The sequence below is a fragment of the Melanerpes formicivorus genome, unplaced genomic scaffold (assembly GCF_026170545.1).
Source record: "Melanerpes formicivorus ecotype bairdi unplaced genomic scaffold, bMelFor1.0.p_v2 SCAF_6, whole genome shotgun sequence".
Classification (NCBI taxonomy): Eukaryota; Metazoa; Chordata; class Aves; order Piciformes; family Picidae; genus Melanerpes; species Melanerpes formicivorus.
Genome location: NW_027142358.1, coordinates 9,169,991 through 9,195,490, shown reverse-complemented (window position 1 = coordinate 9,195,490; position 25,500 = coordinate 9,169,991). Strand labels below are relative to the sequence as shown.

Here is a 25,500-nt window from a genome sequence, read left to right as displayed (position 1 = left end):
AGGGCACTGGCTGTGGGCCTGCACACCTGCCACCCCAGTAACCCATTGCTTTTCTTTGCTTTTTTGCACTCTGTGGGTCGGCAGGAGCCTGTACAGTGAGTGGTAAGTGCATCCTTCCTGTTAGTCTCTACTCATCCATCTGCCCTGGCCCAGCTGCTCCCTTGTAACTAACATCCCACCACTAGCTGCATGCATATTGGGGAGCCCTAGCAATGCCTTGTAGGGGCACATCTGGGAGGAGCAGGGAGTCTGGGGCACAACTGCAACAAAGTTGGTGAGTAGGCTGTGCAGGCAGACAGCACAGGCAGGTGATGAGGTCAAGAGAGGTCTTGGGCAAGAAACAGGTTTAGGGAGCCATCAGCCCCAAGAAGCCAGGCAAGCCCTGTGCCAGTTGTGGTCATGAGCAGACTCTGTCCTGCAGTGGAGCTCAGGTCTGGGCAGGGTGGGACAGTCTCAGGCAAGTGGCACTCTACTAAGTTTGCAGCTGTGCCTGTGGGATTTTGTGGTTGGTCTGATGATAGTGAGGATTCTGTCTGGAAAGAGTCACCTTTAGTAACTGAGGTTTGGAAATCTGGGGTTGATTTGAGATCATTGAGGGTTCAGTAGTGCGGTGAGTTTGGGGATGAGGATGATGTGACTTAGAAGTACAGTGGGTTCAGAGGCATCGATGTTCTGGGCCTAGTTGGAGTTAGTTTAAGGCAGCAGAATTTCTGTAGCAGAGCTGGACTGAACCCTGGTGCATCTCCTTTGTTCCAATTCCTAGGGGCTGCACAAACTACATTAACCTGGGCTCCTTCCTCATCAAGCCAGTGCAGAGGGTGATGCGGTACCCACTGCTGCTGATGGAGCTGCTGAGCGCTACTCCCGAGGCTCACCCTGACAAGGCACCGCTCACCGCCGCTGTCCTCGCAGTGAAAGAAATCAACGTCAACATCAACGAGTACAAGCGACGGAAGGACCTGGGTGAGTGGCTGGGTAGTGCGGGGGAGAGAGAGACTGGAATGGGTGTTTTGAGGTTTGCATCTCTTGGCTCCTGAGCCTTAGCTGGTAACCACAGCAGTGGAGAGAATCACAGAATTGTCAGGGTTGGAAGGGACCTCAAGGATCATCTAGTTCCAACCTCCCTGCCATGGGCAGGGACACCTCACACTAGATCAGGTTGCTCAGGGCCACATCCAGCCTGGCCTTACAAACCTCCAGGGATGGGGCTTCTACCAGTTCCCTGGGCAACCTGCTCACTAAGTCTGTGCCCTCACAGAAGGGCAGTACAAGAGAGGTATCTCCTGCTCAGTTTTTTAAAATGCAGTATTTCACACAGTATACCTCTGACTTGAGCTGTTTCTTGTGATACAGAGATACAAAATGTGTGCAGCTGCTGACCACATCTATTAAATGAAAACAAAAATACTGATAAGACAAAAGAATATATAGCTAAAGTTAAGTGCAATTTTAAACAAGCAGGGAATTAATCTGCTAGGGCAATCTCTGCTGAGTTTTGGAGACTAAGATTGAAGGTGTAACTGTAGACAAAACAGAATCACAGAAGTGCTGACTGCAAGACTTCTACCCTGGGGTCTTCTGTCCCACCTTTTGCTTGGAGCGGAATTGTCCCAAACATTGGTTCTGTTCAGCCATCAGCTGGAGCCATCAACCAATTCTCAATGACCCCTAAAGATGGAGATTTCATAGTGTGTTTGCTGTGACAGGGCTGTACCACCTTCACAGTGAATCTGTGCTCTCTGATCTACCTTGAAGTTCCCAAGGTGCCAGGTGTGGCTGTTGTCTCTCCTTGCATTGCCTGGAACTGCAAGGAATTTGGCTTCATCACCCTTGCAGCTGCCCTTCAAGTAGCTGCCAGCTGTGAGCAGATCCCACTCCACCTCCTGCCAGCCAGGCTAAGCCTACCTGGCTTCTCCAGCTCTCCTCATGGAATCTGAGCTCTTGTGGGTCAGGAGCTCTCATTCTCCTCATCTCTCTTCATGTGGAGGCTACAAAACTCCTCACAGTGTCCAAGTGCAGCTTCCCTAAGACTAAACAGAGGGGAAAATTCCCTTTGACCTGTTGGCCACCCTCCCTGTTTTCTCTTGGAAGCCCCTGACTCTTGCAGTTCTTACACTTCACACTTTCCACATAGCCTCACTGAAGTTGATGTGACACAGGCTGCCTGAAAAGATTGTTCATATTTGCTCAGGAAGCAAAATAAATACTTCCTGTATGTCCAGTGATTGTTGTATACCACCTCCTATGTCATCTAGGCTAATGCCATGCATAGTTCTGTGGAAGAGTTTGAGTGGTCGGTTTACAAACTGCAAACTGTAGGGCATATCAAGAACCAAGTAGGGGATTACAGATAGTGCAGTGCTGGATGTCAAGATATGATATGATGTACGAAACATGATATGCTTGGGACTGCAGACTCTTAGAGAAGGGGAGAGCCAGCAATGAGATCGTTGACAAGACACTGTAAGACATGGGCGCTGTGCTGACAAAGGTTCTGATTTCTACATCAATCTCTTCAGTGCTAAAGTACCGGAAAGGGGATGAGGATAGCCTCATGGAGAAGATCTCCAAGCTCAACTTCCACTCCATCATCAAGAAATCCAACCGTGTGAGCAGCCATCTCAAGCACCTCACAGGCTTTGCGCCCCAGGTAGTGTGCATCAGCTGCCCGGTATCCTTACACCCTGTGTTGCCTCTGTGGTGGTATCTGCTGTTCCCTCCTCACCCCTTCCTCCATGAGTAGCTCTGATCCAAGCCAGCAAGGCAGAGCAAGTCTGAACTACCCATCTCTACTGTCCAGCTTGTGGACGGGAGGACCTGTATCTCACACCCTCTGAGAGGTGCTGGAGTCTTGCACTGCCTCCCTTGAGACATTTTTTCTCACAGCTGAAGGATGAAGCATTTGAAGAGACAGAGAAAAATTTCCGGCTGCAGGAGCGGCTAATAAAGTCTTTTATCCGGGACCTTTCCCTCTACCTGCAGCATGTCCGGGTGAGTCCAGTTGGATGTGAAGCCTACTGTGTGGGTCTCATCATGCACTGCCCCTCCTGCCTGTATGGTGTATAACTGCAGTGCCTCTGGCCAGTGCTCCTACCCTCAGCACTGCCAGGGGGGCTGTTCTCTGAGGGTCTGAGCTGCCCTGGGAGGCCTCTTCTGGTGGGCCGCAAACATGGCTGTGCTGACTGTGTCTCTGGTGCAGGAGTCAGCTTGCATGAAGGCGCTGGCAGCAGGGAGCATGTGGGACCTGTGCACAGAGAAGGGCAGTGGGGACTTGGATCAGTTCCAGAAAGTGAATCGGCTCATCAGTGACCAGCTCTTCTCCAACTTTGTGAGTGAAGCTGTGCCCTTGTGTGCTCGGGCACTTCTCTGGGGCAACCCTTGGGAAGCTACTGGGAGGATAACACAACTTGAGAGAGGTGTAAGCACTCCTGTTTGGCTCTTCTCTCCTGAGAGCTTCTGATGTACATTGAGCACGCCTGTTAGGTAATGCCTTTTTTCAGCCCTACCTGAAACATTACAGCTCTCTGTGTGTGGTTCAAATACTTCCCATAGTGTTGCCCACACTGGTACAGTTAGGTAAGATTATAGTATAAGTCCTGTTGGAAGGGACCTCTAGAGCTTTGGTGGGTGTCATCAGGAAGACAGCCCCTGTGCTGTTCTGGGGAGGTTGTGTGCTGGAGGATGAGCTGCTGGTGTTCACTGCACGGTGGGAGGAAGCACCTTGTCTCACCTGTTTTTTGCGTCTCTGCACACCAGAAAGAGCGGACGGAGAGGCTGGTGAGCTCACCCCTGAACCAGCTGCTCAGCATGTTTGCAGGGCCCCACAAGCTGGTACAGAAGCGCTTCGACAAGCTCCTTGACTTCCACAACTGCACAGAACGAGCAGAGAAGCTGAAGGACAAGCGGACACTGGAGGAATTGCAGTCAGCCCGCAACAACTACGAGGCCCTCAATGCCCAGCTGCTGGACGAGCTGCCCAAGTTCCTGCGCTTCGCCAAGGAGCTGTTTGCCAACTGCTTGCGGGGCTATGCCGAGGCACACTGTGACTTTGTGCGCTTGGCACTGGAGGAGCTGAGACCTCTGTTGTCGGTGGGTTCCTGGAGCGCAGCCAGCACTCAGTGCAGTGATAATACCTGCACAGGGCTTATCCTGGAGCCTCCTCGAGACTTGTCCCATTTCAAGGGAAGTTGCTCCTATAGTTTCAAGCCCCAAGTGCCTCGGGGAGGGCTCTTGTAAGGTGCTGTCAGGGTAGGGATTGTGGGGTCATGATGCAGTTGTGCTCAGAGACAGTGAAGGCTCTGGCTGCTCCTGGCACAGTGGGCAGGAGAGTATTTGCCTTAGAGAATCTCAGATCATGAGTGTGGGGACCACTCAGAGCTGGGTCCAGAGAGGACTGCAAAGCTGGAACTGATGAAAGTCTCAGAAGAATTTGGAGCCCTGTTTGGCTTGGGAACTAGTGTGGTCTCTGCTGTAGCTCTTTTTCCAGTAGCTGTCACCTAACCCTATTCTGGTTCTAGTTGCTGAAGGTGTCCAGCAGGGAGGGGAACCTCATTGCCATCTTCCAGGATGAGCACAGTCGAGTCCTCCAGCAACTTCAGGCCTTCACCTTCTTCCCAGAGTCCCAGGCAGCTCCCAAGAAGTCGTTTGAAAGGAAGAACGTGGAGCGTCAGTCTGCCCGGCGGCAGCCCCTTCTTGGCTTGGTGAGTTTGTCTGCCCTGTTACGCAGACCAATGTGTGTGGGGAGTCCAGATCAAGTGGCATGGCTATACCTAGGCATGTCAAGGCTTGTGGAGCCCAGGGCAGACAATCATGACTGCCTTTTTCCTCCTTAGCCTACCTACCTCCTGCAGTCAGATGAGGTCCGAGCTGCCCTCCTGGCCTGCTATCCCCCAGACAGTCTCTTCCAGGCAGACCGCAATTTCAATGCTGCCCAAGACCTGGATGTTTCCCTGCTGGAAGGAGACATCGTGGGTGTCATCAAAAAGAAAGATCCCATGGGCAGCCAGAATCGCTGGCTCATAGATAATGGGGGTAAGTGGCTGCTCCCTACCCTTGGTGCCTGCTTGTGAGTCCCCTCATCTGGTCCCTCTCTGCACCTACCTGAGCTCACTTCTCCCTCTCTGCAGTAACCAAGGGATTTGTGTACAGCTCCTTCCTGAAGCCCTACAACCAGCGCCGCAGCCAGTCAGATGTCTCTGTGGGCAGCCACTCTTCCAACGAGTCGGAGCACAACAGCTCCTCTCTGCAGAGCAACACCACACTGACCTTCAGCCCCAGTGCGGGGGCTGTCACCTTCACTCAGAAATCCCTGCAGGACTCTGCCTCCCTGGAACACCCACACCAGGCTTCACAAGCCCCCTCAGAGACAGACTCCTCCTCTGTGCTCCAGCTTGGCGCTGGTGACAGGACAGCCTCGCTGGAGGCTGGTACAGTGACATCTCAGCATCGCTACAGCCGCCCCGAGCTGGGCTGCAGCAGGCACCCCACCAAAGCACATCTCAGGCCTGCACCCTCAGTGGAGGATAGAGACTCTGGGCTGGAGAGCAGTGAATCTGAGGGCAACCAGGTGAGCCTTCAACCTCCTCAGTGGGGCTGAGGAATGTCTAGGACTGACACCTTCACTTGAATCATTCTCCTCTGGGCAGTGACCAGGGAGGGGTGGGAGGTGGAGGCTGCTTTGTCCCACAGGACTGCAGTGGAAGTTAAGATGTTTTCTTCCAGCAGCAGAGGTGCAGAGGCAAAGAACTAGGATGCGAATGGGGGGCAGGAGGGGCAGGGTGGAGGTGAGAGCAGCTCTGGGAAAGACCAGGATGAGGCTGGGGCTCTCACTTTTTGAGGAGAGGAGCACAAAAGCCCATACCTGCTATGCAAGGCTGTGTTCCATGAACATCCAACTGAAGCTGTCCTCTCCTTCTGTCTGGCAGATCTACTATGCTCTCTATACCTTCAAAGGCCGAAACACCAATGAGCTGAGTGTGTCAGCTAACCAAAGACTCAGGATCCTGCAGTTTGAGGATATCACAGGCAACCGGGAGTGGTGGCTGGCTGAGGCACATGGGAAACAGGGCTACGTGCCCTCCAGTTACATCCGGAAGACAGAGTACACGTGAGGTGGCAGGCAGGAGACTGCGCCCCATGCTTTGTTCCTGCTGGGACTGCCAGGGACCTTGGGAGGCTGGCCAGCTCTGCAGCCTCTGCTGCTCACCCTGAGTCTGTGTTCCTCACAGTCGTGCAGTGCTCCTGGGCCCCACCGTGCTGGCTGCCATCTCTTCTTCTGGGGAGGAAGAAGGGTGGGCTGGCAGGACAGGCAGGAGCAAGCAGCTTGTGTGAGCGCATGGGAACTGTGCTCTTTGAGCCTTCTGTGTACAGCCAGGAGCAGAGGAGCAAAGCCTGGGACCATGACCCAGGAGGATAAGGCATGACCACGGCTGAGAACCTGCAGTAGGTTTAAATTCTCAAAGGCCAATGCCAAGTTTCCAGAGTCTGTCTCTAGTCAAGTAGTGTTAAAAGCAACCCTGGTCCTGTGCTTTCTTGGTGGTGGCAGCAGCAGAAACATGAGCCTGGTCTTGCTTGTTTGTGCAGGACCTGGGTGCTGTATGCATCTACACGCTGCTGGGGAAACAGCTCTGGCGTTTGCTGCGAGTGGTTGAGCTCTAGGGCTGTGAAGGGCCTGGATTCTGAAAGCCCCCAAAGCAGAGCTCCCAACAGGGAGCTCAGACCTCCTCAAGCTCTGCTGCTAGCAACAGCCAGCAATTGTCATCTTCTAGGTGAGCTGGGAGTCCAGAACACCACCTTCACTTGTCAGTGAAGTATCTCCAGTGCTTAAGACCCATCTTTGCACTGGCACATCCACCTGGCTGCTCTGGGCTGGGGCAGGGCACGAGGCAAAGCACAGGCTGTCCTTCAGTATGGGTTTTTGGAGGCTCTGACCAAAATTGCCTCCCCTGTCCTTTCCTGAAGGGCACTGGAAACAGCACTGTTCTGGGAGGGAGGTGGTGCCCTTTGCTAGGATGGTGTCTTGCCTGAAGGAAGGAATCTCCCTTCTCTTGGGGTGTTTGTATGCCCTGTACTGCTGCTCTGTAAATAAAGATTTGTCCTTGTGTATAGGATGTGATTACACAAGTGTTGGGAGAGCTGGGAGGTGCCTGGCAAGTGCTGGGTAGCAGGGCAAGGCCCACAGATCTCATGCGGACACTGCAGGGCCAGGAAGAATGTTTACAGTTCTGTGGGGTCCAGCAGGCTTCTTCCTTTCATTGGTTTTAGGTTCAGCTCAGGCACTGGGAAAACCTCACAGATTAAGATGGAGTGATTGCACTGCCCTTTCCCCCTGATGTGACTCGGCGGGGTGGGAGTGGGGGTGGAGGTGTGGGCCTTGTTCCTCCTGCCACCAGCCAGAGCAAGGGCTTTGCCCTGCTGTAAATGGGTATGCAGCGTGAACAATAGCCACAGACTCCCCATGTGCTGGTGTTATGGCTCCTGGAATTCATGCCCAAGAAGGCCAAGAGTTTGTCAACAGAAACCACCGAATTGTGTGTGTATTGGTGTAGCATGCACCCTGTGGCTGCAGCTCTGCAGCTTATTTTCACCAAGGTCAGGTTTGTTGCCTGGAGTCACAATCCAAAGTCTGCCCCACTAATGGTTATAATAGCTCCTGAACTGCCTCATTTGTTTGCACAACAAAGGGAGCTGCAGCCTTAGAGAAGATGGTCAGGTCCTGGCTTCATCTTCACTAACAGCAGTGTTCATGCCTGGTATAGCTATGCCACTGGATTTGGGCCTTCCCCCACCCCCATGTCTGCACAACATGTGTTACCAGCTTCCCCCAAACACCAGCTAGGTTGAAGGGTAAATTGAGGTTTATTCAGCATGCCATAAGTCAGACTTCCACTTGGAAGACTAGAAAGTTACAAAATGTAAACAAATTATTACATTCACACTTAGATTAAGTTACAAATCTCATTCCACAGTGCAAAAACATCTCTGGCATGATGACGTATAAAAACTTAAGATCCCAAGGTGGGTTGTGGTCTCCCTGCCTGCAGATAACTTTTCTTCTCTGTTCTGAAATAAATTATGCAGCTCCAGGCTTGCAGGTGCATAACAGGCAGGGTGTGGTATGAAGGTTAACAGCTCACTGAAGTCCAATGCTCTGCCCCTGACAGAGAAGTCGCCCTCTGCACTTCCCAGTTGCAGAGAGAAATTCCTAGGCAGCCCAGCTGCAGGGAGATGCTGGTGCCTGCCAGCGTGCGGGAGCTGCCTGCACACGCACCAAGTACTGCTCCATTCTGCCTACAGCGTGGTGGATTCTGTATTTGAGATGCCAGCGTCCTTTGCCATCGCAGAAAAGGTGCCCTGCTTCTTGAGCAGTTCCTCAGGACTGTCAAATTCCACAATCCTTCCAGCCTGCAGCACCATCACCCTGGCAGCATGGAATGAGAAGGCCTGAGCTCCCAGGATCTAAGCAGATAGTGCTGGTGGTGCCAACACTACAGCCCTACCACCTCCTACAGCCACATTATATGGTTCACCTCTAGCACAAAAGTGGTGGCACAGCTCTCCTCCCTGTGCTGGTAGAATGAGGCACATAAGGTGTCAACAACACCTTTATGTCCTGTTGCTGTAAAACAAGATCCTCAAAAAAACCCACAAACTGTGGAATGGGTACTGCTTAACCACTTCATGGCTGTCTGTCCCATCCCTCCATTCTGCTCTCCTAGAAGATCTGTATATTGCTCTCCTGAGCAGTGCATTCACATCTGCTCCTCTGGCTTCATCCTTGCTTCTGTGCTGGCCACCTCTCACCCCATCCTAGGAGTCCAGATCCCCATCCCCCTCACCCCATGGTACTGTCCCATAGTACCTGTTGCTATCCATGATGGTGTTGAGGCGGTGGGCAATGGTCAGAACAGTGCAGTCAGAAAATTCGCTCCGGATCGTTGTCTGGATTAAATGATCCGTTTCCAGATCGACAGCTGCTGTTGCTTCATCCAGGATGAGGATCTTGGCTTTGCGGAGAAGGGCCCGGGCTAAGCACACAAGCTGCCGCTGCCCAACACTGGGATGAGGTGGGGAGCATGAGTTACCAGGCAGGCAGGAGGTGCTGGGCACTTGCAAGCCTACTGCCACTTGTTGCCCCGACTCCAACACCATGCCTGCCCAGCCCTCCCTGGCCATCCCCCAGCTGGTCATCTGCCACCCTGAGCACCACATCCTTCAGCATCTTGCCCTCTGAGCCACCATGGAAAGCTTGGCTCATGATGGACCCCTGATAGCCTTGAGTCCTGAACCATTTTCCCCTGCCTTCACTCCCAGAAGCTTCTGTGTCCTCATCCCTGGACAAGCACTCTGCTGTAGGCAGATGTTCCCCTGGGACCAGGGGAGGGGGAGCTAGACATGCTCCTCCACTCACCTCAGATTTTCCCCTCCCTCGCTCACAAAATGCAGCAAGCCCTCAGGAAGTTCTTGCACATATTTCTTTAGGTGGGCCAGCTCCAGGGCCTTCCAGACCTCCTCATCTGTGTACTGGTCAAAAGGGTCCAGGTTCATCCGAAGGGTGCCAGTAAAGAGCACAGGATCCTACCAAGAACAGCATGTTCAGCCACACCACAGCCATTCAGCAGGGATGACGGCTCCAGACCCCTAAGTATGGCTACATTCTGCCCACCTTGCTGCCTGCAGCTGGGAAGGGGTGGTGGTGAGAACATGCTCACAGGCCCCTGAAGTCACCCGGGAAAGCACTAAGGGCAATGCATCAACCAGAGAACAGAGCCTGGGGAGGCTGCGCAGCAGTGGGATGTAGAAGGGTGGGGATCAGCTCACCTGGGGGATAATGGTGAGGTTCTGACGCAAGTCATGGAGGCCGATCGTTGCTATATCCACCCCATCGATGACGATTCTCCCTCCAGCAGCCTCCAGTAGCCGGAAGAGGCAGCTGGTGAGGGAAGATTTTCCAGCCCCAGTCCGGCCTACAACCCCAACCTGTGGAAGCAGCTATTTAGACCAGCTGCCAGGGCTGAAGAGAACAGGGCAGATACTCTGTCTTGTTCTGGCAGGGCTTTGTATCCTGCATCTGCAATCACCATCTCCCAGACTGTCTTTGGTCCCTACCCCACAGCTTGAGCCTCCACATCCTGTCACCACCCCTCTCCAGCCCGCAGACTGAAGCCAGAGGACATGAACAACTTTAACACAGTGTCACTCTGTAACAAATGTAGGGAGGGCACAGGGAAAGTCATCACCTTCTCTGTGCTCTCAATATTGCAGTTGATCCCCTGAAGAACTAGCTCCAGTTCAGGTCGGTAACGAACTTCATAGTCAACAAACTGGATCATGCCTTTGCTGGGCCAGCCATGGGGAGGACGCTTCTCTGTCACCCATGGAGCCTGAGGACACGGGAACAGGAGTGTTAGGGTGGTTGCACCCTGTGGTGCTGGCTAGCACCAAGATGTGCAGGTAGTGTTTGTCTGGACCCTTGTATCCTCACCTCAGTCTTCACCTTTATGTACTCGTGTACCCGTTCCACAGCCACAATGTTTGTCTCCAGCTCTGAGGATGCCCGCACCAGCCAGTTCAGCGTCTGTGTCACCTGCATTGCAGAGCCAGAGGATGCACTGCTCTGTGTGTCTCAGAAACAACATAGACACAAGCATACCTGGACAGGCCCTTAACTCTACACTCCCCTGCCTCAGTGCCCTCTCCTCAGACCTTTAAAAGCTTTGCTACAGCATCCCTGGTCCATAGCGGGACCATGATCCTCCCTACAGCAGCAAGTATTTCACCTCACACTGGGATGTGTGCCCCCCTGGATGCATAGCAGCTCTCCAGGTGACAGAACACTCCAGCTAATCCTCTCTCCATGGATCAGAGCTGGAAGCAGGGCAGCATCCTGCAGCCAGCCCAGAGCTACCAGGAGCAGCCGTGCCCTGGAACAAAAAGCTTTCAGTGACTCACGTTGAGGGCAGAAGAGACAGAAAGACCCACGATGCCACCATCCAAAGTGCCTTTTGAAATCACTGCTAGAAGTGCAGAGGAGAAGATCACCAGGCTCCCAACAAACTCCAGACGGACGGCCAGCCACCTGTACCAGCAAAGGACTGCTGAGAGGTGATGGGAGAGGCATCTGCCTGTGCCTAATATGGAGCCCACCAGTAAGACCAGCAGTCCACAAGCATCGCTGCACACCCAGCCCCAAGCCCAGTGGTGTACAGGTGGTATCTGCACCTACAGAGTGTGTGATTGGTGGCCAGTTCTGCTAGCAGATTCATTGTCACTGTTTGAGTCCTAGACTCGTAGAGACCTATATCGGAGGAGTCACTGTACAGCCCTCACACCCCAGAGTATCTAGCAGTAACATGTCAACATCAGACAGTGCCCCCATTTCACTCCCACTTGGCTTGGAGCATCAGCCTCTTCCCAGAACCCATCAAGAGCATCTCAGCCCTTGGCAGTGCAGATCACCCTGCCCAAGCCCTGCACACTTTGTAGGAGGCCACACTCTGGCTTTCAAAACCACCATAAAATGTCTCCTTCCCAAAGATGCTATCCCTATCCCAAGTTCCCCCAGTTCCTACACAGACTCTAAGTCCTGAGATCAAGATAGAGTACATCTCCACAACCTCCCTCAGGACCCAGAAGAGCCTAGGCAGCAGGTGCAGCAGGCTGTGCTGTGGCATAGGGAGTGCAACTCACCTATTTGAGATGATCCAGGAGTAAACAACTTTCTGATTTATGTTAATAGTGGCCTCATTGCGCTGCAGGAACCGTTCTTGGTGTCCATAGGCCCGGATCACAGGAAGGCCTGACACTGTCTCTCCAAAGTGGGAGTAGATGGGAGACCTGGTGACAGAGTCCAGACGCTGTAGCTGGCGTGATGTGGAGATGTAGAAGCGCTGAAAGGAGGGACACAGACTAGTTACTAACAAGAAGTCCAGCAGCAGTAAAGATACTTCTCCTAAGCAGAGCAGGAGCTTCTCTCAAGCCCTGGGTACTTACCAGCACAAAATAGTAGAAGATGCTCAGGGGAATCATAACAAGAATGAAGAATGGAGTGGGCAGGGCAATCATGATCAATGTACTAACAATGCCCATGAAACAGTTGAGCCAGGTACGGAAGGACATGGGAATGGTCTCATCTATCGTGAAGATGTCCTGGAGCATGAAAAGAAGCATGGAGAAGCAGTCAGTCACCCCACAGAGAGGGAGAAATCCAAAGGCCCCACTCATACAGGGGTCCTACACATCCATGTGGTAACAGTGCCAGACACTTGCACAGATACTGGCCGACACTAAATTTGTGTTAGGGTCACAACCCCATTTAGGGCCAAGGTCTTAGCTTGGGACCAGCTGATTTGACAGAGGAGCTTTCTGTAATATTCCCCTGTTGCACAGAGAAGCTTTGGGAACTGCATCTTTATCCAGATCCAGGAGCATGAATTAAGGCAGAAAGAGGGACAGGGCTGACTCCAGGTCCATGCAGGCACATTCATGTCTCCAGTTGGTCATCACCCATCTCCTATCTGGGTACTACAAACTCCCTCATCTCAGAGTAAACTTAGCAGGTCCATAGGCTTTATCTTAAGAGAGATTTTCATTCCCAAGAATCAAGAGATGGCACCAAAGGAAGAAGTGGAGCAGTAGCACACCTGAAACTACCTGTCTGTATTCTCTCTCCTTTCTCATTTTCTCTTTATGAGCAGACTGTGTTTTGCTAAGAGCTCTTAACCAGAAGGACATCTCATTATGGGACATGAGCTCTAGGCTCCTACCTCTTCTGGAAATCAGCTCTGGACCCTCTTCAGTTTCTCCGCATCCCTCCTGACCAGGTGGCCCCTAAACAGGGCACGATATCTATCTATAGCCTCACTAGCACTGAGCAGAGGACATAAATAACTCCCTGTGATATGCTGACCACTCTCCTCATAGTATAGCCCAGGATGTGGCTTGCTTCATGGTCAGCCTCTCATCTCCCATGCCTCTCTGGTCTCTTCCAGGCCCAGAAATGGGCTCATCTGTGCAGTGCTAAGTAGCAACAGGGTTATGCTACTACCCAGTGCTCTCCAAATGTGCCAAAACAAACACTTTATCCATGTTCCAGCTGTTCTCTTACCTTGGCAAACCTATTAACAATGCGGCCAGTTGGGGTCGTGTCAAAAAAGCTCATGGGCGCGTGCAGGATGTTTCTGAGCAGTCTTTGATGCAGAAGCTGGGAGGCTTGCATGGCACCATGTGCAGACAGGGCAGTTGAAAAAAGCAAGAAGATAGCTGAAAAGGAGAGCACAGGGTGGTCATTAGGGCTCATGTGTGACACTGTCCCCAGACACCCTTTCACTCAAGGGATACATCAAGCAGGTCCAAGCCAGCAGCTCTGCAGTGAGCCACTCGGATTAGTCCTGCATCACACCTTCTTGACTGGCCCCAGTAAATGTGTCCCACCACAGTGAAAGGTTAGCCCTGTTGGAAAGGCTTGGTCCCTGGCACTATCTACAATACTGGTTAAGAAGAGTGATCTTCAACCTAAGGGGGCAACATAGACTTCTTGGGGGCAATTTATGCTGGCTTCAGACTGATACCTGTCCCCAGTTCAGCCACGAGCCAGAAGGAAGGCAAACTAACACAATACTGAGCCCCCTGCTCCTTGCTGCACTGCCGGCTGTTGGCTTTGCAAGCCATATTCTTTCTGGACCACATAGCTGAAGTTAGCACAGTCCCCTGTGCTCCCACACTTACCTTGTGACACCCCCAGTGCCCCAAAGACACCAATCCGCATGTCTCGCTGCGCCGCAGGATATGTCTGGTTCTCGTAGTGCTTCGCATCTTCGGTCCAGTCTCTGAGCCATAGGTTGGTCCCCACGTAGGCAGTGCACTGAACAACATAGCCCATGGCAATCCAGAAAGAATAACAAATGCCAACAGCACGCAGGTACCCCACATACATGGAGAACTTCACCTGTGGAACAATTCAGCCCATCACCACTGCCCAGCAAACCACAGTCAGTGGCACTGAGCACAGTCTTGGAACTCCCCTCTTGCTGTTCACAGTGCTCCCCTCCACACAACCTTGCCCACCAGTCTCAGGCAGCTCTATCTCCTTCAGTGTTTCCTCGCTGCAATGGAGCCACAGCCAGCCACCACCAGCTGCTCTGAGCCAGTCAGAGTCTGGTAGCAACTGAGCCATGGCAGTACAGTGAACATCCATCCATCTAACCATCCATCCATCCATCCATCCATCTAACCAGCCAGCCAGCCAGCCAGCCATCCTCCTCACCTTGCCAGTTTCCACATTTTCTTTCTCAATCAGTTTCTGTCCCTTCACCATCTGGGGGGGCTCTTCCTGGGCCTTTTTGCGGGAACTGGTTCTGTGTTTACTAAAGCTGTAGGGAGGTGATGGGCATTATTGGTCACAGGGTACTGGACGGGTCCTACTCTCCTGGGGGTCCAATCCCTATGCTGCACTAGGACTCCCATGCTGGAGTCCTCTGGGAAATAGTCTCCAAACTGGGGTAGCTTTGAATGAGCCTTGTGGAAGCCCTGGGAATTTGCAGCCATGAAATCATAGCCCTTGTGCCCAAAGCAGAACCAGCCAGCAGCAGCAGTTTCAAGGAAGAGCATAGAGTAAGGCAGTGACACACTAATGTGAGTAAAGGCAAGACTTGATTCTCCTGACCCATTCCAGCTGGTGGGAGGAGCAGATAGGGAGGTTCCTAGCCCCTTCTCTGCTGGAATCCCCAAAGGAAGCCCCCAGGCCCCCTTTTTCCTGGGGAGCAATGCAAGGGACAGCAGAGAGAGCTGAGAGCTCAAGTTCCCACCTGTGACTGAGACTTCTCCGATAGATGCTGGCCTCTCGCTTCAGGGTCATGGTCACCACATCATCAGGGCCCTCCTCCACACAAGGTTCAAGGTCTTCATCACCCTTCTCTTCACACCCAGCTAAAGCAACAGCTACAAGCACAAGGATGAGGGAAGGTAAGGTTAGGTACTGAGGAGAAAGCAGATCCCATGCATCACATCTCTGGTGCACCCAGCTCCGTCCTGCACCCTAGGCCCAGGCTGTACCCTACCACCACACATCACACTTTCCCCAGCCCTGCTGCAAGCCCAGTACAGCAGGAAGTGGAAGAAATTATTTGTGCTGGAGGGAGAACTGACAGAAAATGCAGGGTGAAAGACCTGCATGGAGGTAGTCCCTGCTGCTGACTTATCCCAGTACCACTGTGCTAGTTTAGTAGGTGCAGGATGTAGTAGGTCACGTCACTTCAGTTTATGTGTATTTCACTGAGCAGGTGGAGCTGAGTCCTGTGGAGATGAACTGAGAATAGCCAGGCTCCAGCTGCATGACTAGGCTGAGCATCCATTTGAGTTGACACCATTCCTCCCCTTAGCATCAGGGAGCATGATGAAGGTGAAATGTTATTTGATGGCATGTTTAGATTGAACCAAAGGATCTTTCTCACCCCAGCATCACTAAAGTACAGAACCTGTTACCACATAAGATTATGAGACCCATAAACACAAAGGCACTAAAAAGTGCATGAAAAAGTAAAACAGGTCTTTCAATGGCTGTTCAATACAATGTCTAGATGCAACTCTTAGGTGGAAGGCCCTTGTGCTGGCAATTCCCAGAAGCTAGGAAGGATTCAAAGAAGGCACCACTGGGGCCTGGGCTGAGTAGAGACAGGTCACACTGACAGATCACAACCCCAGCACACACACACGGCCTCTCAAACTGCTGCATCCCCAATGTGTTCTCAGTACCTGTGGTATCTTTCTCTGAAGCATCCTCCTCCTTGTTGCCATACAAGCTCAGGAACTGGGCAAAGGCACCCTTGTTTGCAAGCAGGGTGCTGTAGGAGCCATGCTCAGACACTGCTCCTTCCACCATCACCACAATGTTATCAACTTGGGGCAGGAAACTGATACCATGCGTCACCAAGATCCGCGTCTGCAATAAAGTGATTGCAAGGTAATAAGCATCAGGGCACTCCTCACCCTCTAGCCATGGACCTGCAGGCTCTCCATCCCCTGGGATTTGGGGACCTCTCTGCTTATCATTGCCTGGCTACAGGGATACAGGGCACCCCCCTGGGGACCCACAAGGCCTCTTCTGCCTGCTGCAGCCCCACATGAAAACCACAGGAAACAGTCCTTGTGAAAGTTGTGTCTCTGTGCCAAGCAAGCAACCTCAGCCTTCACTAGATGGTCAACACTGTGCCAGCGCCACTCCTGCCAGCCTAGGTGGCAGAGAGGAGGACAGGGGTGCTCACCTTATTCCTCAGCAGCCCTTTTGGCCCCAGCACATGCTCGAAGAGGAACTTGCCAACATGAGCATCCACAGCAGACAAGGGGTCATCCAGGACGTAGATGTCTGCGTTGCTGTACACTGCCCGGGCCAGGCTGACTCGCTGTTTCTGGCCCCCACTCAGGTTAATGCCCTGGAAAGGAAGGGACCTCTCTGAGCACTGGGCTGACACAGAACAACAAATCTGTCCTCTGCTGCAGGTGCTACGGGAAACCTATAGTGCACAGGGCTGATACCTTCTCTCCAATCTCTGTCTGGTCACCAGCAGGCAGCAGTGCCATGTCTGGAAGAAGGGCACAGGCCTCGATGACTTGCTGATACCTGTCTTCATCCAGTTCTGACCCAAAAAGGATGTTGTCTTTCAGTGTGGCATTCTGGATCCAGGCCTGCTGAGGAACGTAGGCCAGGGAGCCCTGGAAAGAGATACAAGAACAGATTATCAGCCTCAGCACTGCCACCTCCTACAGCCTGTCCTTGCCCTGAGCCACCGCTCTGAGACCAAACCTGCCCTGCTGCCTCTCCACTGAGCTCCCAAGCAGCCCCACTGTCCCCCCCCATGCCACCTCTTACCTGGATGTTGATGTGTCCCTTGATATTCTCCATCTCCCCGAGCATAGCTGACACCAGTGAAGATTTGCCTGAGCCCACAGCCCCCACCACAGCCACCAGGCTCCCAGGTGCAATGTCCAGGGTGACACTGCAAAGACATGAGGGCTGAGGAAGCAGCACTGCCAGGTTACCCGCCAGCTCCTGCATGGGACCAACACAGAGCAGTGTCCCTGGGGCACTTGCTTCTAGCAGCACTGAGAGAGGTGCCTGCCATCCGCAACCAACAACTCCCTCTGCCCACCCAGCTGCCCCCAGATGGTGCAGGGCACTCACTCTCTTATCACAGCATTGCCATCCTGCTGCCAGGAAAAGGTGGCCTCCGAGAAACGCACAGCACTGCCTGTCAACAGAGAGCCAACACTCAGGGCTGAGAAAGCCCCAGCTTGGGCCAGCCTGGGACCCACAGGGAGTAACCTGGAGGTTCACCTACCTGCAATGGGGTTGTGGTAGATAGCTGAGGTGTCCAGGTCTTCTCCGCTCAGGTAGCGCTCCAGCCTTGCTTTTGACACATTGGCCTGCCATGGCAGAAAGAGGATGGCATGGGGGCGTGGGGTACAGCTGGGTGGGCAGGCAGGAGCCCCAAAAGAAAAGTGCACCGTACACATAGGCCCCACCCAAGCACCAGCCCCAACCTCTGAATCTGAAGCCTATGTCATGTATGGGAGTCCTGTCAGCCCCACTGCCAGCAGAGTCCAGTGCCCTGACTCCTGTGTGTCCAAGGCCCAGGTCCATCACACACCTACAGCCCACGTGCTGGTTTGGGCAAAGGTATCATAAGATCCCCCTATACCCCCTGCCCTGTGCAAGGGCTGACCTGCACCATAGAAGAGAAGACCAATGGCAGCATGGACATGGGGAAGCGCAGCACATTGAAAAGGGAGGTGCTAGTGAAGGCCTTCTGGGCATCCAGGACGTTGTTCTCATCCACCAGCACATAGACAGCAAAGCTGGCCAGGGAGACCTAGGACAGATGGCAGGACAAACCACCGTCAGTGTGGCTGTGGAGGGTCCACAGCATTGTGATCCCCTAAGGCTTCAGCAGTGCCTAACTGCTGGGGACCTTTCCCACTCCTGCTTCCCTTCTCCTTTGGGCCCCATCTCACAGCCTTAAGGGCACCACTTTTCACCACATCTCTGTTGCCAACAGTCAGGGCCATATTGTGCATCCCATGCATCTGTGAGCCAGCCTCTTTCTCACTGCAAGGGCACTCCAGCCAAGGTTCCAAATCTTTCCCATCCCCTCAGACACAGCCCAACACCAGCTTTGAGGAAGGTGCAGCCATCGCCAGGCCTGTTGGCACTCACCAGGAAGGGGGAACATGTGAAAACAAAGACGGAGACTGCCTGCAAGTAACTGAAGTTCTTCAAGTCCTTGAGCTCATGTGCCCGGATCTCATTGACTCGCTTCTCAAATGAGGGCTCCCAGGCAAATAGCTTTAAGATCTGTGGGAAAAGCAGGGTAAGCAGGCTCTGGCCTCACAGGAACGTCCACCTCCACCTTCAGCTTACTAGTGGTCAACACCTCCATTACCAGCTCCTGACTTGCTCAGAATCCTACTTGGCCACTTCATCTCCCCTCTCCTGTCCTCTATCGTGAACACTTCCCCATAGCATTCACACTCCTTCATCCTCAGCTTACTGGTCACTGCCAGCCCCTCTGTCACCACAGCAGCCTGCTCACCACCACAGCTGTCTGAGAAACCCCAAAAAAACCTTCTCTTGGCTCCCAAGCCTCCAGAGTCCAGGTTCCCAGAGCTCTTCCCCAGTGAACCTTTCAAAAGTTGAGAAACTCAAGGGAATTGCAGAGACTGGGGCCTGGCCACCCCAGACAGATAAGTCCCAAACTCAACTTTAATTCTGGTTCTTTAGGGTTATAGAGGTGTGCTGCCTCCAGCTATAGTGCACTCAAGGGTGCAGCAGCTGCCCAGGGGGTCTCTGCTTCACTGCTCACCTTGATTCCATTGAGGATTTCAGTCATTATTTTCATGCGTTCATCCTTGTTCTTCATGTTTCTCACCTACAGTTCAGTAGCATAACAGGGAAGAGTAGGGGAGTGTTCAAAATGAGTGAGGGCTACAACAGAGGCTCTCAGGTGCAAGGCCATGGAGGATCTTGCACCCACCACTGACCTGGATGTTTCTGGACTTGGAGACCAGGAATGCATTTATGGGGATGAGCAGCACCATGACTGCGATGCCAGCCAGGACAGAGGGGCCCAGCTCTTCCCAGAGGAAGAAAATGGCCAAGGTAATTTGTAGGGGGGATGACCACAGCTGGTGAATGAAGTTGGCCAAGTCCATGAATCTCTGGGCATCAGCTGACATCAGATTCACAGTCTCTCCCACTGTAGCCTCCTTGCGGGTGGCACCAGATATGGTGAGTGCCTGGAGAAAGAAAACATAGTCACTGCAGGCCAGCCTGGGAGCAGCCTGGCTGCCAGCAGCATGACTAAGAGCAGGGAATTAGCAGGCCAAGCAGAAATTGCTCCTGGGTTTGCTTCTGGTGCTGCTCTGCTGACTGTGGGTGCTGTCATCACTGCCTCTACACTGGGAACCACTGGGTGCTGGGGGCAAAGAAACACTTCCTCATTCAGGAATCCCAGTAGTAGCTGCTCAAGGTGTTGCACTGCTCTGAAGACAAACATGACTTGTCCTCTGGTATCTGTCAAATACACATCCACAGCAGCCAAGTCCCAGACAGAACTGGCACCCATATTGTCCCCAGCACTGGGTTGGTGTCCCATGAGCCAAGCTCTCCCTGTCCTCCTGGTAAGTAAAGGTCCTACATCCTGGTTGCCCCAGGCTGACGGAGCCGGCAAGAGATGCCAATATTGCCAGCCCAGCTTGGAGGAAGCTAAGGGAAGTGATGTAAGGGCCATACCAACCTTCTTATAGATAGCAGCGATGAGACTGGCACGCACATTGATGCCGAGATGGAAGCACAAGGTGAAGTACTGCTGCAGGGAGAGGGACTGTATCACTGCCGTCAGGAAGAGCAGGATAGCATACAGGTAGCCTTGCCAGGCAAAGGACTCCTTGTCTGACACAAAGGCGATCAGCAGCCTGCAGGGCAGAGCAGCCTATGAGACCTCCACCTTACTGAGACAGACCCAAGCACGATGCTCCAAACCAGTGCAAGGAGAGCATCCTCACAAGAGCAATGAGAGAGACCCTGCTCCAGACAGCTGGCTTGATGCTCAGCAGGCTGGGGACCCCTGTTCTGCTAAGTGTCCCTGTTCTGTCAGGGACACTGCATGTCACATATAGCAGTGGGTCACTAATATCAGATCATCCACAGAGACTGTGACTCTGCAAAACAAACCAGGCAGGTCCTTTTGAGATGAGAGGGACAGACTTATAAAGGCCCCCAAGACTGTCTCCAGGGAGGGAGCAGGATTGCATAACAAAGGATGCAGGAACTGGGGAGCAAGAGATCACCAGTAAGAGCTGGCAGCCAGCTCAGGTCAATTCTTTATTAAACTGTAACCTAATGCATTCTCACACCTTTCATGAGGGCACAAAAAGTCCCCAGGGTGTGTGGCTGGAAAAGGTAAACATATGGGGATGATGGGGTTGGATACAGTGCACACAGGGAGGTGATGAGGCTAGGTGCCAAAGCAGGACAGAGCATAGTCAGGGACAGGGAGAAAGGACTCACTTCAGTAGCTGAGGGCTGACAAAAGTAAGTACATCATTCACCAGCTTGAAAGCCACAGCTAGCAGAAGTTTCTGCCAGAAGGTCTTGCCTAGGGTTTTCATCAACCAACCCCTAGCGTAATCTTTTTGAGAGCTGGAGTCCCCTTTGTCTCCCCTTTTCTTCCTTTTTGGTGGCTTCTCCTCCTAGAGGGAAACACACACAGAAGCAAAGGATCTGTTTGTGCATAGTTCCTGCTCCTGGAAGGAGGCTTCCAGGGCAGCATCACAGATATAAGATCAGGTATTCTGAATGATGCATTAGCTTTAACTCCTGTCCTGCTCACTCTTGCTGATCTCTGCTCAAGTCATACACCCTCAGTACTAATACCTCTCTTGAACACCAAAGACAACTGTTGCAAACCCCAGATCAACCCAAACCTCTCAAGCCAAAAATCAGTCATGCCATAAAGAATCTGAGGCCAGGGATTACCACAGAATGACTTCATTATGGGAGATTTCTGAGGGAGGGAAAGACAGATATAAGGGAGCTGTCTGTACTGCAGGCTTGAAGGTGGTTGCTGTCCTTCTGTAGGGCAGGAGGATGGAGGTTTGCTTGGTTTCACCAAATAAGGGGATGTGCCGAGGACGGAAAAAAAATTGTCATGGGTTCCCTTGGCCCAGCAAAATCACAGAGGGGAAAACTCAACAAAGGGGGCTGCAGGGAGGTGAGGTGATCCTACTCTCCAAGACTGGACCTGTATCTCTCAGTCCTATGCAATGCCAAGAGTAGAAAGGGATTTACCAGCACCAGGATGTCTTGGCTCTGGGTCTTGCTAAGATTGTTCCCAAGGTCTGGATCACCTTCCCGGCGTCTTTTCTTGCGTTTTCTTTTCTCCAGCTCTGCTTGTGCCTTCCTCACTGCAGCCTTCATATTCTTCTCAAAAACACTGTGAATGGCCTGAATCTTGTCTTTACTCTTCAGTTCCCAAGTATCCTCTATCTCCAGAGGCTTGCGATAGCCCTTGACAACCATGCTGTGGGGTAGAGAGATCTCCTCTCAGCAAGACTCCCACACTACACCCAAGGGAGAGTCCTTGATGCAAATGCAGATCCTTCACATCCAGCCTGGCCCTGAGCTCAGGCTGCACAGACTGCACTGAATGCAGTGCCTCTCATGACTAACTCCAAGCAGCCTGTGCTGCAGGCTCACTGAAGCAGCACTGGCCCAACCATAAAGCATCCCCATATTTCCCCAGACTGAGCTCCAGCTCAACCTGTCATGGAGCCCTGCTCACCTGGAGTACCACTGAAAAGAGATGGAGCTCAGGAAGGAGGCTGTCACTGCTGGGTTCTAGGGTACAAAGCAAAGTGGACACCAAAAGGTTGTTAATGTTGAGGAGTGGTGTTGAGAAAGGTTGACTCTGCATCCCACTCATTGAGAAACCCCAGAGACCTCAATCTGTGACAGCTCCAGCACCTCATTTCACAGCCAGAAGCAGCTCCCTTGGACACACATGCTGATGCCCTAGGCTTTAGTCTCCAGTTCTTGCTGTGCCCCTTGCAGAAGCCCTCAGGTCTCCCCTCCCACAGGGGTCATGAGAAATTCCTGCATGGATCCCACCCTGCCCCATGCAATGCCAGCTGGGATGTGGTACCCCAAGACCCAGCCCCACTCCCACACAGACCTCATACCTTCTTCCAGATTTCCTTTGTTTCTGGGGCAACATCTGAGAAGCCCGAGACAATGAAGAGGAGTAGCTGGAGCCCATAGGAGATGAAGAAAAGGACAAACCGTGGCACATCGGAGATTGGTGCCTGAAGGAATGGAGAACACTGCTGCAGCTTGTCTCAAGGCCATCAGGCACTCAGAGACAAGATCCATCCCCAGCACAGTGAACATGGCTGAACCAAACAGGGCAGTGCAAAACTCACTCAGCTTCCCTTTGCCATCCCTCCCTGCTTTTGCAGCACCTCATCCTGTAAGTCCATGAGGGGAGAAACTGGTCCTGGAGAGCTTATGCCTCCCCAAAGAGACAGGATTAATTCAAACAGCAATTCCTTCTCAGGTCTCTTCGAGTTTCCCACAGTCCCCAGGGCAGCTGGGACCTCAGTGATACCACTTAGAGCTTGTCAAGAGATGAAGTCTGAAGGGACATTCTTTGGGGACAGAACAAGACCATGGGGAAGAGCAGAGCTTCCTGCCAAACCCAACCTGCAGAGCTCTCCGGACGAGAGACTGGAACGGCAATATCCCACAGAGCAGGGACAGTATCCAGAAGCAGCCAAGTATCGCTGAGTCTCTGCGCATGCAGAAGCGTCGTGCATCATGAATCAGCAGGACCAGGAGCTAGGGGAGGGAAAATCAGACAGAGGTTCAAGCAGGGCTGCAGGACTGGGTCTGAGCTCTGAATGTGCATTTGGAGCATGTGTCCCAGGAGGCCAGCACACATAATCTGCTGGGATCCTCTGCCTAGAAGATAACAAGCTCCCAGAACCTGAAGTTGCTGCCAGCCCTGTGCAAATGAGTTAATTGCACAGGCCAAGGGTTTATTTCAAGAAGGCACGAGATCAGGCATATTGACTGCAGACCTGGAACTAAAGTCAAACCAGACACCCAGCAACTCAGCCTCTCTAGGCTCACAATCTCCCTTGGCTCACAATCTCACATGAATTCTGCACATGAAACTGAATGACATGACAAAATACAAGAAAGCAGACAAGGGGGGTTTAAGTGTACCTCTTGGCTTGGTTAAGACTGTTAGCATAACTCATATCTCACACAAGGTATTTGCAACTTTCACCAAGCTAAGAGCCCCATAGTCTTCAGTTTTCTCTTCTGCTTTGATACTATGTGGCACTCCTCAAATCTTTGAACAAAACTGAGCAGCAGCCCATAGGAAGCTGTGAGACATCAGAGCAGCAAGCCACGGTCTAATATTCACACTGTGCAATCAGTCCTGTGAAATCCATGCTGCTGCTAGTAAAGCTTCTGCCAGAAAACTCAGCTACTCTCACAGACATAGTATAAGCCAGTTTTAAGGATAAAGGGAGGGAGCACCATACAACCAGACATCTACCCTCAACCTATTGCCTTCAGCTAGTCCTTGCCCATCTTCCAGGCTACACTTCCCTTGTGAACACAGCTTCCAGCTGATTTCTCAGCTATGCTGCTTGGCTCCACAGTATCACACCCTGTCTCTTTGGTGGCACACTGCACATTTACCAGGTGATCCCTTACCCAGGTGGCTATGTACAGGCTGGGGTTTGTGTACCAGACAGCTGGAAGGGGGTCCTGGTCAGTGTCGTCTACAAAGGCCAGGACCAACTCTGCCACTGCTGTCAGCACAAGTAAAGTAGTCAGCATCTGCAGAAAGAGAAGGGCAGACATGAGGAGAGACCCAGCCCATTGTGGGCCCTGGGAACCACTGGGAGACAACACAGTTTGTTTCCCACACAGCACTGTTTCCCATACTCCATTATACCCTTTCCAACCCAAATGTGGTCCAAGAGAGCTTTCTAGGTCCCTGTGAAGCTGCATCACTTCCACAGGAGCACTGGCATAATTTTAAACTTGGAGGATTACAGCCTACAAGATGAGAGGCCCCAGTACACACCTCTGCCCTCTTTCCCAGCCTTATTATTCCCTCCATCCTAGATATGGCTTTTCCTGGGCCTCCCTTTACATATTTGTCCCAGCTCTCCATGCCACACCTGAATTCAGCACAGAGACTTTCCACTCACTTCTCCTCCATCTTAGGCTGCTCCAGCCTGCCCTCTGTGTGCCCCACCAGCAGCCCCACTCTACCTGTTTGATAATGTATAGTTTAGTCACAGATGATTTCTTTGCTCCGGATTTGCACATGGGCAGGAGCTGCCATGGAGCAAAAATCCAGAGGAAGCCAAGGGGGACCCAGACCAGCACAGTCTGCTGGAAGCATATGGGCAGGTCAGCATCTGGACGAGCAAGGTAGGAGTCATTCTGAGGGAAGCAAGGACAGAGATTCAAAGTCACTTCAGATGGCTTGACTCTCACCTGCTCATGGCACAACAGACAACACTCCTATAGCTCCTGCCCACCCTGCTCCACCCCATCATATTCCCTCCTCAACATCCACCTTCTGAACATTTCAGCACTTAGCCAAGGTCCCAGATGACGTCCCCCTACCCATCTATTTGCCTCCCCCACAAGTACTCCTTGCCGGACCCAAGACAGCCACAGCAGGTGGAACCCTAATTACTCCCTGAGTGGTCTATGCAGGGCATCCTGTGTTCCCAGCTGGGCTGCAGATCTAAAACAGGACATGGATCACTCAGGGAGCTGTCATTTGCATCACTGTCCCATGGATTCCACACAGGCAGTGTGCAGTACCATGGCAGTCTTGGATAGACACCAGAACCTCTACTGACTGCTCTAAGTTAGGTCCCACTGCCTGACCAAGCTGTGAGCCTTGGGATCTACCACTCTTCCCTTCTACTGAGTATCCTACCCCAAGGGCAAACAATGGGGGCAATGCAGCCACTCACCCAAAAGATGGAGCCACAGAACTCATCCAGGGCTGCTGACATGGCTCAGGGGAGAAGCAGCTCCTTCCCCTCGCTCTGCCTGGATGTGAAAATCCTGGTTGGATGCTTGGGACAAAAGTCCCCACACAGCCTTAAGTGGTGTTGGGACAAAACCCCTGCCGACACACAGTTAATTGTTAACTTGGTGCTATTGCACAACGTCACAAGTCAAAGCAGTGACAAAAAAGGCTGCATGAACTCTGGACAAGAGAGGTGAGGAAGGCCCAAGAAAGATTGAAAGGCAGATGCAGGGAAGTCACTGTCGCAGAGTCACCACAGGAGAGCACAGATAGTGCTCAGAAACCACAGTCTTCATCAGTGCAGATCAACAGAGACAAGCTGGATAGACCACCAAAGGCACTGCTGCAATGCAACAGACTTCTCCTGCTGAATTCTGCC

General features: G+C 52.5%; 2 protein-coding genes across 5 annotated transcripts in view; one reads left to right on the top strand and one right to left on the bottom strand.

The window, feature by feature from the left end:
• DNMBP (dynamin binding protein) overlaps nt 1-7,104 on the top strand; it is a 31,237-nt gene extending 24,133 nt beyond the window's left edge. For 2 of the 3 annotated variants that reach the window (XM_068139598.1, XM_068139599.1), the window contains 10 exons: nt 85-102; nt 764-963; nt 2,520-2,650; nt 2,887-2,991; nt 3,200-3,328; nt 3,757-4,089; nt 4,518-4,700; nt 4,833-5,031; nt 5,127-5,566; nt 5,925-7,104. In XM_068139598.1, the coding sequence (XP_067995699.1) occupies nt 85-102; nt 764-963; nt 2,520-2,650; nt 2,887-2,991; nt 3,200-3,328; nt 3,757-4,089; nt 4,518-4,700; nt 4,833-5,031; nt 5,127-5,566; nt 5,925-6,110 (1,924 nt within the window). In that variant the 3' untranslated portion in view covers nt 6,111-7,104. The remainder of the gene's footprint in view (nt 1-84; nt 103-763; nt 964-2,519; nt 2,651-2,886; nt 2,992-3,199; nt 3,329-3,756; nt 4,090-4,517; nt 4,701-4,832; nt 5,032-5,126; nt 5,567-5,924) is intronic. The other variant, XM_068139597.1, reaches the window with a different exon arrangement.
• A 734-nt stretch (nt 7,105-7,838) lies between these two features.
• On the bottom strand, nt 7,839-25,153 carry ABCC2 (ATP binding cassette subfamily C member 2). Of its 2 annotated transcripts, none has more exons than XM_068139594.1 (32): nt 25,063-25,153; nt 24,344-24,517; nt 23,777-23,902; nt 22,751-22,885; nt 22,231-22,353; nt 21,834-21,889; nt 21,341-21,572; nt 20,561-20,742; nt 19,788-19,965; nt 19,033-19,287; nt 18,855-18,920; nt 18,209-18,346; nt 17,718-17,864; nt 17,334-17,418; nt 17,177-17,243; nt 16,865-16,991; nt 16,531-16,707; nt 16,260-16,427; nt 15,751-15,937; nt 14,805-14,937; nt 14,264-14,369; nt 13,726-13,945; nt 13,106-13,260; nt 11,992-12,147; nt 11,689-11,888; nt 10,951-11,077; nt 10,484-10,585; nt 10,239-10,382; nt 9,820-9,978; nt 9,410-9,576; nt 8,861-9,055; nt 7,839-8,419 (listed from the first exon to the last, which is right to left on the bottom strand). In XM_068139594.1, the coding sequence occupies exons 1-32, from the start codon at nt 25,102-25,104 to the stop codon at nt 8,290-8,292; spliced, it is 4,659 nt and encodes a 1,552-aa protein (XP_067995695.1). In that variant the 5' UTR covers nt 25,105-25,153; the 3' UTR covers nt 7,839-8,289. The 2 variants fall into 2 exon arrangements, with proteins under 2 accessions (XP_067995695.1, XP_067995696.1); XM_068139595.1 differs by having other exon boundaries at nt 13,726-13,861.
• Nucleotides 25,154-25,500: the final 347 nt, after the last annotated feature.